Genomic DNA, 15864 nt, shown 5'->3' with positions numbered 1-15864 from the left:
GTGATCGATAACAAGTGATGCTCCGATCTGCCGATACCGATTTTAGCCAATTACGATTCCCAGTATCGACTCTTAATAATCACACTGAGGCGCCAAGACGAATTGGAAGTGAAGGACGGATTGTTTTCTCCGGATGTTTCTCCCAGGATAGCCTTGGCTTCTACTTCTACCAGCGATTACCTTTGCCCTAATATTTGATTTCATCTTGCTGATCTTACTTATGTATGAAGTATGTGAAGGTTAATATGCTTACGCTGTAGAAAAGTGTTTGCTGCAAAGCCACAAATACTCAGAGATCCTCCAGCCCTTTGGCTGCCAGAGTGACGGCTGCTCTCCACGGCCGCCGTATCTTTCATGGAAGACGCTCATTGATTGTTTTGAAGTCATCATGACGAGTCGCTTTGGAGTCAGAAACCATTCAGACAATGTCTGATTGCGGTTGCATTTAATTGGTAGAGTGAAATGCAGCCTGTTTTCAGATGGATTCGTAGGGTGCATTCACACTGAACTCTTGTTAGTTTGACTGGGAAGTCTGGTTTGACTGGGGAGGCGTGAATGCATAATCGACTCTGATGCAGAACAAAAAATTTAATTTTGGTCTGCCTACAAACCTCCGTCTCAGTTCGGTTGAGGTGAATTCTTCCGTGGTTTGAATCCAAGCAGATTGGGGACTGCTCCAAAAACAGGAAGAGGACCACACTGCAGGGCATTCTGGGTAAATACAACCAAAACAAACGTGCATGACTAGCACTAGCAGGAGAAGAAAAAAAATCCTACAACGTTTCCTTCAGTGGTTTTTGGTGCAGCGCCCCCACAGACGAAGAGGGGAACAGGTTTTTCAAAGGGTTTGGTTGGTGTCACAGTGCAGTGAAAGAGAACTGCAGCAGCTGAAAATGTAACAAATGTTGCAACTTTGATCTCCAATCGAACCAAGTGTGTGTGTGTGTGTGTGTGTGTGGGTGTGTGTGTGTGTGGGTGGTTGTTTTTTATTGGTGTTAATTAGTCTTTGTTGTAATTGTTGCAGACCAACTAAAAGCTCACCACAGTTGTTTTCCTATCCAACTTGTCGATTCTCCTCACGTCTGGTCTAGAAGCTCTGCTGCATTTAACGCTATAATAAACTTTTGGTTTATTATGACTTGTTTTCTTCAGTTATATTTACTTTTGCACATCTTATCATTTTATTCTTCCTCTCCTGAACTTACTGTTCCTGTCCCTCACTTTTCAAGGCCAGAAGCGCTGCAGAACAAACGTCCAGCTCGGGCTCTCGGAGCTGCCCAAAGAAAACCATTCTGCTCCCTTCCTCCTCCTCCACCTCCTCGCTCTCTCTTCACTCAGAGGTGACATAAAGTCTGCTGTTTGTTTCTGTTTGTCTGCCTCCCGTAGCTATAAATCCACAGCAGACCTTCCTCTAGCCTCCCTTTACTCCAGCTGCTCTCTGTGTTTTCCCATCAGTGTCACGTTAACTTTGTGGAGAGATCAGGCTGTCTGTAAAAGATGGGAAATTGTTTTTAGAAACCCTTCTCTACTCGTTTCTGTTTTCAAGAATCTACCCCCAGAGCAAGAGGAGCTTGAATATTATGAAAGGCCTCTGATACACAGGGTACAGTACTGCATCTCTGTATGTTCATAAAACCTGTTGGAGCCAACCATGACGTCTCACCAGAGCTCCTTTAACAGGAAGGGAAGCTGTCACTCACAGTTGACCTCGCTCCCCTTCACATCCCTGGTATTCAGGAGCGGGCCGACCGCCTCATCTCCAGGTTTAAGGGCAAAGCTGATAAACCACCACAGGTGCTCAGCATGCATGGACATTCTTCTACCTTTGGGCTCATTTGTTGCACAGATCAAAACGTTTCTGCTGAGTCTGCACATCTAATTTCCCCTTTCAACCTTCCTCTGCCTCCCGGAAGCCCAAGAAAAAGCCGTCCCGCTTCTTTTTAGAGCAGTGGTACTCGAGCCGAGGCCTGAGTCCGAGCCCAGCCTCACCTCTGTCCTCCCCTGATGCTTCCAGAAAGGTCAGACTGAGACTCACCCTCTGCAGTGCCAAAAAATAACAGTTTTCCTTGAAAATAAAACCGTAATTGAAGTTTCACCTTAATTTTTCACATTCTGAGTTTATTTAAAGTGAAGTCTGTAGTTTTGTGACAGATGCTTGTGCCACATTTGCCTACGAAGTGCAGTGAATCCTTTCGCATCAAGTACACACCCTGCTTTAAATTACTGCATGAATGACAGGCTCAGTTTGCGCCACAAGCTCGGCTAATTGATCCAGAAGTTTGAATCTTGGTGCTTCATTCCTGCAGTTCCACTTGGTAACTAAATCAACTGCTTTTCTGCAGGAGCCAGTGAGGCCTCTGGACTCTGAACAGATGCCCATATATGTGCTTAGTATTCAGGAAAGAGCTGAACAACTTGAATTTCAGTTGGAAGGCAAGCGAGTCGGGCCGCAGGTGAATCCCCCATTTAACACAGACAGCTGAAAACTGTAAACGACCCCTTGTTCTCCGGTATGCTAAGCATGTAATCAAGTGACTACAGGAGAGCATCAGAATACAAGTTACACTATGACGAGCATTAACTTTGCAGAAATGCAATTCTTAAAGGACATAACTCATCATATTTTAAAGGGAGAAAACCTTAAAATGTTCGAGGGAATCTCTCAGGAAGGACTTCCTTATATGGATAATGGTGTGCATTAAAGAGTTTCTCTGTCTGCCTGGAGACGACTCTGATTAGTTTCTTAATCATAAGAGAAACATTTCTGACAGGAAAATGTGGAAAGAATGTCTGATGCTTATTGATGACAGAAAAAGGACGTAGTGAGCATCTTTGCCAAGATCATCTATTCAGGAAATTCATAGAACTTTGTAAAAGGAAACTGGGTCAAGAGAGGCCAAAAATCACTTTTTGGAACTATTTAGCAGTTTAGATTGTAAGTTAAATCCATTTTCTTTCATGTAAATTAAACCCATAAAAACTTTCCTCTCTCCCTCTTGAGCCAAAGAAAAAACCCTCTCGTTTTTTTATGGAGCGATGGCACCTGGCCCGCGCCCAGAGCCCCCCCGACAGCCGCCCGTCCGCCTGCTCCAGACAGGTAGTCGTTTCGCACCTGGAGGGCACGGATTGCTGACACACTGCACCTGCATTTGGTGTTCCAGCAAGATGCATCACCACAGTTAGCTTCAAAATGGCTTAACACGACTAAACTCACTGCAGATTTTCATCCTGCTGAGAAATGAAAACACAAACTGAGCTGCAACCTGCTGCACAGTGATTGTTGTTGCTGTGATTAATAATTGTGTTGTGTTTTTCTGTAACTGTGGCTCTGAACTCTAAATATTATCACAGAAAGGCTTTCCATTCATCTGTTCTGGCAGTTCTCATTCTGCAGTCGCAATAAATTCTGATGCTGTAGTGGATAAAAATTGTATCTGAGAGGTTAAATAGGATAAAATCTGAAGATTATTGTTTCAATCCAGATGAACTACCAGCTTTAGTTACGAGCAGGAAACCAGCTTCCATTTTGCTTTTGGTTTTCAGTCGTTGTTTGTTAAAGTCACTAAATGTGTTTGTGTGAGTTTTGTTTTTAGCATTTCTCACTTTGTAAAGCCAGTTTTTTCCAAGCTAGGCCTCCATAACGTTGCTGTTTTTGGATAAGACTATGGATTGAGTTTATGTTAGGTTAATGGTTAGTTATATATGTACTAGTAATGGTTCGGTTTAGGCTAAAGGTCATGGTTAGGGTGCAGAGATGAATAGAAGTCAATCCAAAGTCCTTGTGAAGGTAGAAACACATAGCTTGTGTGTTTCATCATGTCTGTGTGTGTGAGAGTGAAAAATGCTGCTTGGAGTGACTGGAAGAATAATCCATACGCATTTCAGAGGCACTGATTAGATTCCTGTTTAGAAACTTTATTTTTCATCTGTGAAGCTCAAGCTGAGACATAGTGAAAAACTTCAAGTGTTTATTTCTGTTGATTTGGCTGAATATGACTTGAAGCCAAAATTCAGTTTCTCTGAAATGTATAATATTATTTAAGACTTACAAAAAAAAAAAAAAGAATGTTTAGTGGAAGGAAAAAGGTTGTAGCGTTACGGTGCTGACGGGCCAAAACTCCTCCCGTTTTGGGGGAACGTGGGGAGTCTGGTGATGATTTGATAATCCATGTCGTCTTCTGGTCCTCCAGGATGTTTCTGGTCCAAAATAAGTTCAACCGTCTACCAGGATGTGTTACAGAACGTCACGTTTCTATCTGCTGGCAAGTTTCATGGCAGTGCTAAACTAAGTTCCTGTAGGACTTGGTACCGACCCACACTGTTAAAAGTACCAATACCTGGTAACCATGGCAACACCAGCAAAACAACCTGACCTGATCCCTACAAAGAATCTATGGGCTGACAAGAGACATCAGAACCAAAACGCTACAGGTCGGTGTTGAAGCTTCCTGAGCAGCTCAGCAGGCCGGCCCACATGCGGCGCTGCATAGATCCAAAAGGAGCCCAGACCGAGTCCTGAAGGCAGATACTGTCTGCAGATGATCCATTTTGCTTCTGCACTTTTTTCTGCCACATTTTCCTTCCACTCAACTTTCCTTTAATGTGGATACAGTGTCTGTGAACAGACAGCTTCTCCAGCAATGACTTCCTGTTGGTTATACCATAACATTTCACATTAGTAATACTTACTTTAAGTCTATTTCATGTACATTTTTTGTTTTCTGAGAAGCTGAATTTGCTGATTTCTTTGCCATGATGATTAAAACTGACAGAAATACAAGCTGGTGATTTATCACTTTGTGTGAAGGAGTGCAGGAGTTCAGTCGGGTTTGGGTTTGTTGTCATGAGCTGAGCTTTGTTTGCAGCTTGTTCAGTGAGGCGGCTCTTAACGCTTGGTCAGTCAAGCATGGAAACAGCTCTGTCGTGTGTAAACTCCCTTTCCTCCCTCTGCTCTTACACACACCTTTTCCCTTTTGTTCTCCGTGTCCCATTCCTGTCCTTCAGTCATTTCTAATGTTTCTTCACTGTCTCATGCTGCTGCTAGCACTTGGTGAGGATGTACACAGGGGGAGTTAGCAGCCTGGCTGAGCAGCTAGCCGGCCAGCTTCAGTCTCAGGAAGAGTCCAAACCCACACATGAACCAGAAAGGAGGGATTTGGTAAGCATGTTGTCTGTAGGGTAGAAAGCACCGAAGCAATCCTTTGTGCTTAATCAGCTGACTCTGATTATTACAGATCATCCACCCACACTTTGATTGTTCTTCTTTGTTATTTAGAAAGGCATAAATACTCAAAAGCATTGAACCCCATACGTTTTGTAATCTGAGCTGTTGTGGCAAAAAGCACACATGGAAGATCTGGAACAGACAATTTATGGCAAAACATTGACAAGAATCAATAAAAATTAATGAATTGTGTCAGGAATGTCAAAGCTTTTGTCTTTATGTTGTGTCGTTTAGGAAATAAAACGTTTGGAAAACATGTCAGAGCAGATTTTTTTTTTTTAAATGTCTTTCACAATTTAGTATCTGATTCCCAATTCAGTGACTCCTTATTACTTTGGGATGATCTGTCAGAAAACTGCAAGGCCCACATCAATGAGTTCTACATTTCCTGAATCCTGACAGATTCCTGTGTTTCCATGTGTGATCTGAGTAGAAAGGATGGAAACTGAGGGAGTAAGCAGGAGTTGTTCAGACGAGCAACATTTTAAAAGGTTGGAGAGACGCACTGTAGCATCAGAAGAAATCTGTCATTGAAATCCATTATGGAAATGAAATATGAGCATAAAACGACCAAAAAATTGAAGAGGGACTTTATGAAAATGGTAAAAGATATGAACAAGCAGAGATACAGAAATAGTTGAAGGATATGACTTCATGTTAAAGTTTTAATGGTGTCTCTAGGTGAAAGTATGTGGAAGTATTTACTTTTGATTGTTGCATTTCATTTAGAAAGGACATAAATGCTCAAAGATTGTATAAAAAGGGTTGAGCTCATAATAGCCTGGCTTTCCCTTTTGTTCTGTGGTTTCATCTAAATGCTGACTCGACTGTTTTCCTCGCAGGGTTCTCTCAGGAAAGAGTTCCCCGTCAACATCGGCGGCAGCGACGTCTGCTTCTTCTGCCGGAAGCGAGTCTACGTCATGGAGAGGCTGAGCGCGGAGGGGAAGTTCTTCCACCGCAGCTGCTTCAAATGCGACTACTGCGGGACAACGCTGCGACTTTCCTCCTACGCATTTGATGTGGAGGACGGTGAGGAGGAGGAGCATCATGCTGTTATTTTACATGCACACACACAAGGTTCCTCGGCTCGAGTGTTACTGAACCAGTTTGAAACATTTCAGCTGCTGGGTGAAATAAAATGAACCTTTTTTTTCCTGACAACAAAATTACCCCCAACAATCAGAATGATAACAGGAGATCAACTGCAGTGTAACTCTGCTGCCCTCTAGTGTCAGGTCAGGTGTGTTTGTGAACAAACTCCTTTTTAAATCACAGATTTTTTTTAAGTTAATTTAACTGGTGAATAGTTTCAAAACGTATTTTTTTCATATAATGTATCCTGTATGAGTTTTCCAAAAAATAACTGATAGTGTAGTGTTGCATAAAATGTTTATTTTCTTATTTAAGAAAGTAATTTAAGTACTGTATTTTTAACGTACTTCCAATATTTCATAAAATAAGCTAAGTGATAAAATGAAAAACTGAAGAATGTGCCAATTTTTTTAATGCAAATAATAAATGAAATAATTAATTTCTTAAATAATCGCCAGCTGTAGCTCTAGTTTAAATTACACCAAAGTTTTTAGTTTTATGTCCTTTTCTCTGTTTGTTTTTTCATCTAATAGTTATTTTTCAGTTGAATTGTTCAATGAACTCTGGAATTATAGCAAGTGTGCTGACATTTTTCCTTTAATCTAACTTTTAACAATGATAAATGAGGACATTTGTAGTTTGTCAGGGTTTGCAGAGTGAGCTCTCGCCCTGAACCTGCCGGCCCTGTGACCGCGGACCTGCTGGCTCTAAGGTTCCCATTGTTCAGACGGACAGGCAGCAGATTGTTGGGTGAGACAGAGAAGCTGTTTCTCTCTGTTTTCCGTGGGATTTCTGCCCACTGAGGGTCTGAGCTGAAACACAAAGACACTTCTCTTTTATTTTAATTTGCACACACACTCCACCTTCTGCATGATTCTGTTTCATTTGATTATATTTCCTGTTCTGTTTTTCTTTTTTTCTTCCAGGGAAATTTTACTGCAAACCTCACTACTGTTACCGGCTGTCTGGTTACGCCCAGAGGAAGAGGCCGGCTCCTTCTCCTGCTCCAGTCTCAGCTAAGGTGCCTCTATTTATTTTTTATTTTTTTACGCAGATTAATGCGTAAAAAATCAGACAGTTGTTACAATGTGGTTTGAGCAATCACGCGTTTTCTGGATCGCAGGAAAACCAGACGCCCCTAACTCCGATTCAGACCGTGGACGGCCCCAGCAGGGCGGCGGCGGCGGCTCCCTCGGCCGAGATCCCGCCCTCAGGTACCAGATTTTCCTCTGTAGATGTGGTGGCTGTGTCCCGCCGTCTGGCCGTGGGGGTGGGAGTCCCTCTGCGCGCCCTCCGCCGCTCCCTGTCCTGGACTTGTCACCAGGTGGCGCTCAACCCCTTAGATTCTCCCTTCCTTTGCACCTACTGCATCTACCTCTTCTGCTGTTTCACTGTCAACGTCCTTCTGAACCTCCTCTAGCATGAAACCTCCTTTTGATTTGATCTCACTCTGTTTTAGTCTCTGCTCACTAATTTAAGGGAGATTTCGTAGATTTAAGGATTACTAACAGAACTGGATGTGTTCATGTTGGTCTTTTTTTTTCTGGTTAATTTATTCCTGAAGACGCATCACCCATGTCTCCTTTTGCCAATTTAGGATTTGTAATTGGCAGAGGAAGTTAGGTAGAGGTCTTGCAGTAAAATCGTAGAGTTGAATGGCGCATCTTGAATCTTTTTTCTCTTGGCTTAGAAATTCAGATGAGCTGATCAGGATTCCTGCTGATCAGCTCTTCAACTATCAGCTGCTTGTGGTTTCCTGCCTGTTTGTATGAAGATCCAAGCCAAGAGTCCCAGTTTGGTGTTTGTAACCTTTTACTAGCCTGTGACTGCTCTCTTTTTTTAGCTCTACCTCCTCCTTGTGTGATGTGTTTCCTTTCATGCCTGCTGTGTGATCTTCTCTTTTCTCTGTAAGCTGTTCTGCACCTAAACTTTACCCACCGTGCTGTAATGAAGTGCCTGTATCAGTGCTTTGTGAGCTTTACCTTTTCCCCCTCCTACTGGAGCATCTTAAAACTGGAGGCTTTATTAGTGCTGGAAGCTGTGCCCTCTGATTGGCTGATTTTTATCCCTCTGTTCTCGTTTCAAAGCTTTGTTTTTTCTCAGTGCAGCTCAACATTTCTGCATGTTAAATAGGACTAGATGCAGCTAAATAATGGACACTTTGCTGAAAATATACAGAATATAAACAAAAATATCGTTCAGGTTTGTGCAAACTTTGTGCTATGCGTTTTATCATAATTAAAGGATTAATTTAAATGTTTGATTATTTACTTGCTTCTTAAAGTTTAAACTATTGAAAGTTATCAAGCATTGTTTATATATATAAATGGATAAAAACTGATTTTTTTTAACATTTTAGATACATTTAGATAACGTAAAGTGCTTGTAAATAAAATATTATAACAATAAAAATGGTAGTTTAGTTTAATATTGGTGTTCAGATATAAAGAAATCATGACATTTAACCTTTAAAGTAACTGCATTATGGTATAATAACGTATTACAAATTATTATCTTAAGTCGTTCAGATATAGCTTAGAGTGTAGGATATTTTACACCAGATGTTATATTTTATTCACGTCATTTGAAAACAAAGTCCTTGGGTTATTTTGACCCCTGGTCAGGGCCGGGTTTAGAAGGATGTTGGCCCTGGGCTGCAGCCATATTTGGTGCCCCGTCCGTAAAAAAGCTAAAATATTTTATTAATGTCTTTATATCAGCATTTTTGTTCCTAAAACGATGGGCTATAATTTACCTGAATAGTATTTACATGTTGTATGAAGTGCAATATTTGCTAAGCATTTATATTTATTTTAGCCATTTCCTGATTTCTGAAGATCAGCACATCTCCCCTGTTTGAACATGTTCTCTTGTCTTTCCCCTTTTGAAGAGTTCTGCACAGAAATGGGATCTTTTGTGACCACATATTTTTACCCCAGAAAAACAGGAATTTGCTGACTAACAGTCAATTATTTATATTCACTTCTCCATATGAAATTATTGGGGAAATTTGATTCATTTAGTGATGAAGTGTTTCTTAAGTCTTTTTCAAAAAATAACACAATAAAAATTAAAACCAGATAAAATAATTCCAGTTTATTGGCAATAGTTTAATTTTAGTTATATTTACTTAAAATAAATTAATTTGATGTTAATGATTGTAAGAATTAAACAATTCATCAACAATGAATAAACTTAGTACAAGGCTCAACACAAGATTAAACATCCCAGGAAAAAACCCTGAAATACAACAAAATCAGAGATGGTCAGAAAACGGATAATGAGGGATTTAATATGAAGGACTCTTTGTGTTGCACCATTTCCTGGATTCTCAGTTGATTGGGTTGTAATCCCACATAATGATTGGAGGCATCAGAATCTTGTTTTAGTTCAGAATTCACTCACACTTCGTGTGATCTGAACAGTTTTAAGGTTTGCTTTTCAGGATGGGATTAAGGAAAGGCACCAGCCTTGTGTATGAAACTGTAGCATAACATAAGATTACATGTTTGTTTTTATTGTTTGCTGTAGGAATATAATCTAATCTAATAAATTCAAAAGCGAAATCGGTGTGTCCTTGTCGGTTTGTCCTAACGTTGGTGTGAACTGCTTGAATGGAGATCAGGTGTAAAAAAGCCTGGAGACCAGGACTGAAATGATTAGTCCGGTTATTCATGATTAATTGGTTATTGAGATAATCGTCAACTAATTTGGTAATTTATTAATTGTTAACTGGAATATTCAGTCTGAAAAAGGCCATTTACTGAAAGAAAAAACATGTTCAGGGGAGTAGTTAAAGTAAAACGGTACAGGAATTCATTCTGTATTTGAAATAAAAACGTTTTTGTTTGTAAATATGTTTTAGGCAAAACTCCAGTTTTAGCTTCACTCAGTTCAGATTTAATAAAGGAATGCTGTTATTGAATTTTAATCAATAAAACATTTTCTTCTTAAGAGGAATTGAATTATTTATTTCTCATATTTCTAAAGTTTAAAAAAGGCAGAAGGAGTTAGATGAAAATTCAATGTGCCATTTTTTAACTCTGATTCATTGATTAGTCATTAGAATAATCAGTAGATTAATCGGTTACCAGAATGTTGTTAGTTGCAGCTCTGCTGGAAACGGGTCCAGCATGGAGTCGGTCCTGGACTCCTCTCCTGCATCCAGTCGATTCTCAGCCGTGTATTTTTTGCTCTTTTTCTTCCTCCGGCTCGTTTCCACCCTGGGGTCTGCGTTTAACGCCGCGCCGCAGCACCGGAGGTCAACGGCGTGCAGGAGCCCAGCATGGCCAAACGTCTCCGTGGAACCCCGGAGCGGATCGAGCTGGAGAACTACCGCCTGTCCCTGCAGCGGGAGGAGGAGCTGGAGGAGGTGCCGGAGGAGACGCTGGCCGAGCACAACCTGAGCAGCGTGCTGGACAAGGCCACCGACGTCGACTTGGGCTCCAGGTCAGATCCTGTGAACGAAAGCGTTAATTCACGCTGTTTTAAAGCCATTTATGTCTTTTTTATGCGCTGTGAATTTTAGGTTTCTGCAGTTTCAACATCATTTCCTTCTGTTTCTCTGTGGGGATAGTCTCCGGTTTCTTACAAACGTAATCTGAACTCCACTCTCTCTGCACAGGAAAAACCAATATAAGCATTTAATATCAGTTGATGTTGATAACTGTTAATATTGATAATTATTGATTAGTTTTTTTGTTTAAAATACCTGAAATACTGACACACTGTTGACGTTGACTTTCTGTTTTATCCACAGTTTTCACTCGATGCTGTTGTTTTTTATGTTTAAGCAGTTATGAGGCATGAGGGCGGAACATGAAACTGAGTCCTGCACAAGTTAGGTTGTTGCTAGGCAACCGAAGACCGAGTTAGTTGATGCCACCCACCTCGCTTAATGAGAGGTTGAGCAGATAAATCCTGTCCTCTGCCTACATCTCCCAGAATGCTGTTGGGTTCAGTGAATATTCTTTATATTGAATATTCTATCAGATGTACCGTCTATCAATTGTCTATCATGATATTGTTATTGATGAATTGTCCTTTTGTTTTGTTTTGTAATTTTTGTGCTTTGCTTCTTTATTTTCTTAACAGTAGCTCTGAGTCTGACATGGAGGAAGAGGATGAGCAGGAGGAAGAGGCGGAGGCAGAGGAGCAGCCGGTCAGCCCGTCGGACCTCGGCGGCGTTCCCTGGAAGGAGGCCGTGGAGCTCCACGCCAAACTGCGAGGCGGTGAGCTGGAGGACGAAGCTCTGGCTGATGCTGCCAGCAGGGATGGAGACGTGGAGGAAGACGAGGAAGAAGAGGAGGAGGAGGGCGAGGAGGAAGATGAGGAAGAATCCAGTGATGGTGATTTTTTTTTATTATTTGGTCGTTTTTTCTAGTCTAATCCTGTTTTTATGTATGTTTACATCCTGTTCACACTGTTGTCAAGACAACCCACAGCTCCACCTGCTGTTTGTCAAAAGAAGTGTTTTGTTTAAATGTCACCTTCATCGCTGTCCTCATCCTGTTACTTTCTGTCTTCACCCTTCCTCCTCCTCATCCTCATCCTATGTGTGTATGTGTACTGTTTTGGGTGTTTGTCTCCCCCTGCTGTCAGAGGGGGATTACTGCCCCTGGGACAGAGAGCTGCAGTCAGGTCTGTGGCTGGAGAAGCACCTCACTGATGAAGAGGATGTTGGTAAATTCAAAGGTAGCAACAGAAGTGCTTGCGGTGGCGTTTGCAGAAAGCTGACATAACTCTGGCTGATTTCAGTTTCTAAGCTTCTCTACTCTAGGAGCTCCGTTTCTGTTGCTGTGTTTTTGTTTTTGTCGTGGTTTGTTGGTTGAAGTTTTTCCATTTCTGTAAAATTAAAAACTAGGCATGGGTCGGTTAACGGCATCAGAACCGCTAAAACTTTCTGTCAGAACTGTAGCAGAGACACCTGAGAGGGTCGTAATGCAGCACAGCCTCTTCCCCACGTGTTACTGCGCACAGCAGCTCAGCTGGCTGAAAGAAAAATTCACAACCTTTCTGTCACTCAGACAGGAAAACTCCCTTTAGCAACTTGATGAGCAGCTGTTTTAAAACAGCAGTTGGCTACAAACGATATGTCTTAAGCTGTTCTTAAAGACACGGAGACCAATTTCAGGCTTTGTTGCAAAGTCAGACTTCCTGTAAGTTGTTTTGATATTTGCAGCATTTCCATAACAACTGAAGCTCACACAGTTACTGTGCTAAAAAATGAGACTACATGCCTGGAAAATGCATACTTTAAACTCTGAAATATCACTTTTACTGATTTATTGCCTCTTTCAGCACAAATGGCTGTAAACACACATCTGTAATTTAGACTTTATTGCAGTTAAACAGAAAAGAAGAGCTGCAGACAAGTTTGAGCTGATTTTACTCAATAATATAATGCTAAAAAGATCAATCATTTCAAAAAGCCTCAACAACACTCCATCTAAACAGCCGCCTGACTGCAGCCATTTTCTCACAGGTTTGAACATCATTGTGTCACCAGTGGGAATAATTGTTGGTTTTCCTTTGATAAATCAACTAATTACATTTGGTTTGACCTTTTTTGGTGAATCTGTGATATTTTGACTCACACCGGCCCATGCCTACTGCAGACCATTTAACCTGCTTATTAAAGCCTATTTTTATTTATTTTTATTATTAATCTAATAAACTCCACAGATTCCTCAGGCGCTGCTGTTATGATTTTTTATTGATTGGCAGCATTGCTGTGTATTCAACAAACGTGCATTTCTTTTTAACTCGTAATTTTCTTATTTTTTAGTGTTTTTGCAGCGTATGAATGCATGCAGACTTCCTGTAACTTCCATTCGGAGATCGTTCTGCCCCCTCAGTGACTCTATCTTCCTTTTCTCTCTTTTCATTTCTTGTCTGTTTTCCCTCCTTTTTTCTTGTTTTTCCTCTTGTTCGCCTTCCTGTCCAATCGTGCGTCTCGTTACTGAAAAACATGACAAACGTTTAGCCAGGAACATACAGCTCCAGCAGCTCCTCCAGCCGGTGGATCCCAGTGCCATTCCGAGTTTGGCGAGAGCGCGGCGGGGTTCTGACCCGGACGGCCCGGTGGGTTCTGAGCCCACTCTGCCCCCCTCCACAGGTAACCCGCCCAGAGGCGCCGTCGTCCGGACATGTTGAGGATCTGATCTCATCGCGGCGGTTCTGTTTGAACATCTGTGTGTGACGGGGGCTCCGCCCTCCACTAACCCACCTGCTATTTTTAACCATCTCTGATTTTGTTTTATGTTTTTTTCTGGAATGTTTAATTTTGTGTTGAGCCTTTTTCATGTTTCATCCAGAGTTGCTGTGTAATGTCCTCCAGCCTCGTCCCAGTGCACCATGTAACCCCCCCATCTGTTCCGTTGATATTTTTTGGTTCTGTTGTGTTCTGCTCGGTTCTTTTCCCATGTGTCTAATTGCTTTGCCGTTATTTCCCCCGCCATCTTTCTGTTGTTCTTCTGGTTTGAGCGTAGCTCCCGCCCACACATCCACCCGACACGAGGCAGTGAGGGTCTGGTTGGAGTCGTTGTCTGGAGGTAGCACAGACCTGAACGGGCATTTGTGTTTTTATCTGTCTGTCGGCTGGCCTTTCCCTGCAGCATGCAGAAAAGCTCATGAGCATGCATGCAGCCTGCAGCACCGCAGCCAGCCATCAGACCAGCATCTGTTTCTCACCAAGCTTCTCATTTCACCCGTTGCCTTCTAGAAACAAGCTTTCTCTGGCTTCATGTGCGTTTATTTCACAGAATGAGCTGCTGAGCTCTGGAAACGTTTCCGATGTCTACAGATGTGTTCAGCTTTGTCACATTACAACAAACAACAACGGATTTTACTGGGATTTGATGAACAGATGTTTATACATTAATATACATGTTAATAGTGATGAATTGATTATTGGAGTAATCATTAACTAATTCAGTAATCAAATAATTATTAACTGGAGTATACAGACAGTTTTATGAGTTTTATGAAACTGTAATAAAATACAGTTTCTGCATTAAATGAAAAACCTTCATCTGTAAATCTGTTCTACCCAGAGTGGCAGTTTTAGCTTCACCTGGTTTAAGTTTTGGGAAATCTGCTATTAAGCACCTTTTGCTGTCTAATTATTAACTGGTTAGGTGAAAAAACAACCTTTAGATCATCGCTGCTCTGTATTGATGTTCAGTCCAGCAGAAAGCGCTGAGCTGTTCATGTTTGATGTTAGAAGGATTTTTTTGGTGCATCTGTTGCTCCTCCTGATCAAGAGTTCACTAAAGGAGCGCTGCTATTGAAGTTCAGGTAATAAAATGTTTATTTCCTTATCTCACAAAGGTAAGATAAGGAAATAATCTTATTTCCTTATTAGTTTATTAGTTTATTTGCATATCTTATTAGTTTATTAGTTTATTTGCATATCTTATTAGTTTATTAGTTTATTTGTATATCTTAATGTATCTTTAATATTGTATAAAAAAGGCTTAAGTGGTCAAATGAAAAATCTGCTGAATGTGTTAATTTTTTAATCTAACTTATTGTCAGAATAATTTGTTAGTAAAATATCCATTAGCTGGAGCCCTGTTAAAAGTTAGTCTGTCTCATAACATCCCAATAAAATTCATGAAAGTTTGAGTGACAATGTGAAGTTTGAGGGATATGAATATTTTTGCAGAGCCTCTGTATGTTTACTTATGCAGGATTTATTTCTATCAGACATAGCTGTGATGGTTCAGGTATTTGCAGACTAACTCCTCTTGAACATGCATAACTTATTGGTGTGAAACTGGTGAAGTTTCCTTTAATCTGCATGAATGACTGAAAAAGATGCACAGTTCAGTCAGATCAGACTCACTACAACGACTCTTTCCTTTCCTGTGCATCCACGCATTCATGTGAACAGATTTAGTTTAGTGATGACTGGAGGAGTGGTTGGACTGAATTATTGCATGAAATGCTTATTTTGTGTTTTCTTGCTTCAGGTTTGTTTGGGGAAAGCAGCTTTTCCTGTAATCTGCTGCTTTTTAACAGTTTAACAGTTTAGTTTCTGCTTCTGCTTGGATCAAACATAATGGACGTCTGCATGCATCTTCATCACTAAGTTCACTCTGGTTTTCTTTTGTTCATGTATTACAGATGACAGACCATTACTGTCATCTGTGCACTAAACCTTTCTGTAGCACATCAGTTTCCTAGTGCCGAATGGAGTTAAATGGATTCTGGCTTTGAAACCTATTCATGCTTTTTCAATGATTTATTCATTTATTTTTTTAAGTTTTTTTTTGTTCAAATTGATCCCAATATCGTTGGATCAACAGACTTTCAGAGAAAAGTTGATTCAGGCTCTTAGGCTGTCAGGGAATTGGAAAAAGTTCTCACCCATTATTGACCTCAGACAGTCTGCAGAGGCCAGGTTTCTCATTTCTCTCCGTTTTGGTTTCATACCAGAACCGTGTGAGGATGAAGAGCTGGAAGCTGAAGCCGACAGTCCGGACATGGAGCCCGGCACGGAGCTGGACCAAGGTAAAGAGACAAAGAATCAAACATTCATCTGT

At 41.1% G+C, this 15864-nt stretch overlaps 1 protein-coding gene across 6 annotated transcripts in view; it reads left to right on the top strand.

Moving 5' to 3' along the window:
- mical3a (microtubule associated monooxygenase, calponin and LIM domain containing 3a) overlaps positions 1-15864 on the top strand; it is a 71947-nt gene that overhangs the window by 34358 nt on the left and 21725 nt on the right. For 2 of the 6 annotated variants that reach the window (XM_088006115.1, XM_088006116.1), the window contains 7 exons: positions 6067-6253; positions 7243-7337; positions 7440-7530; positions 10570-10765; positions 11411-11664; positions 13302-13433; positions 15758-15832. In XM_088006115.1, the coding sequence (XP_087862241.1) occupies positions 6067-6253; positions 7243-7337; positions 7440-7530; positions 10570-10765; positions 11411-11664; positions 13302-13433; positions 15758-15832 (1030 nt within the window). Of the gene's footprint in view, positions 1-6066; positions 6254-7242; positions 7338-7439; positions 7531-10569; positions 10766-11410; positions 11665-13301; positions 13434-13806; positions 13870-15757; positions 15833-15864 lie in introns of all 6 variants that reach the window. The other 4 variants (XM_088006117.1, XM_088006119.1, XM_088006118.1 and 1 more) reach the window with 2 other exon arrangements.

Source organism: Poecilia mexicana, unplaced genomic scaffold (assembly GCF_051168715.1).
Source record: "Poecilia mexicana isolate PSO_F unplaced genomic scaffold, ASM5116871v1 scaffold_6, whole genome shotgun sequence".
Classification (NCBI taxonomy): Eukaryota; Metazoa; Chordata; class Actinopteri; order Cyprinodontiformes; family Poeciliidae; genus Poecilia; species Poecilia mexicana.
The sequence above is the reverse complement of the archived record's forward strand: the minus strand, read 5'-3'. Positions and strand labels throughout refer to the sequence as shown.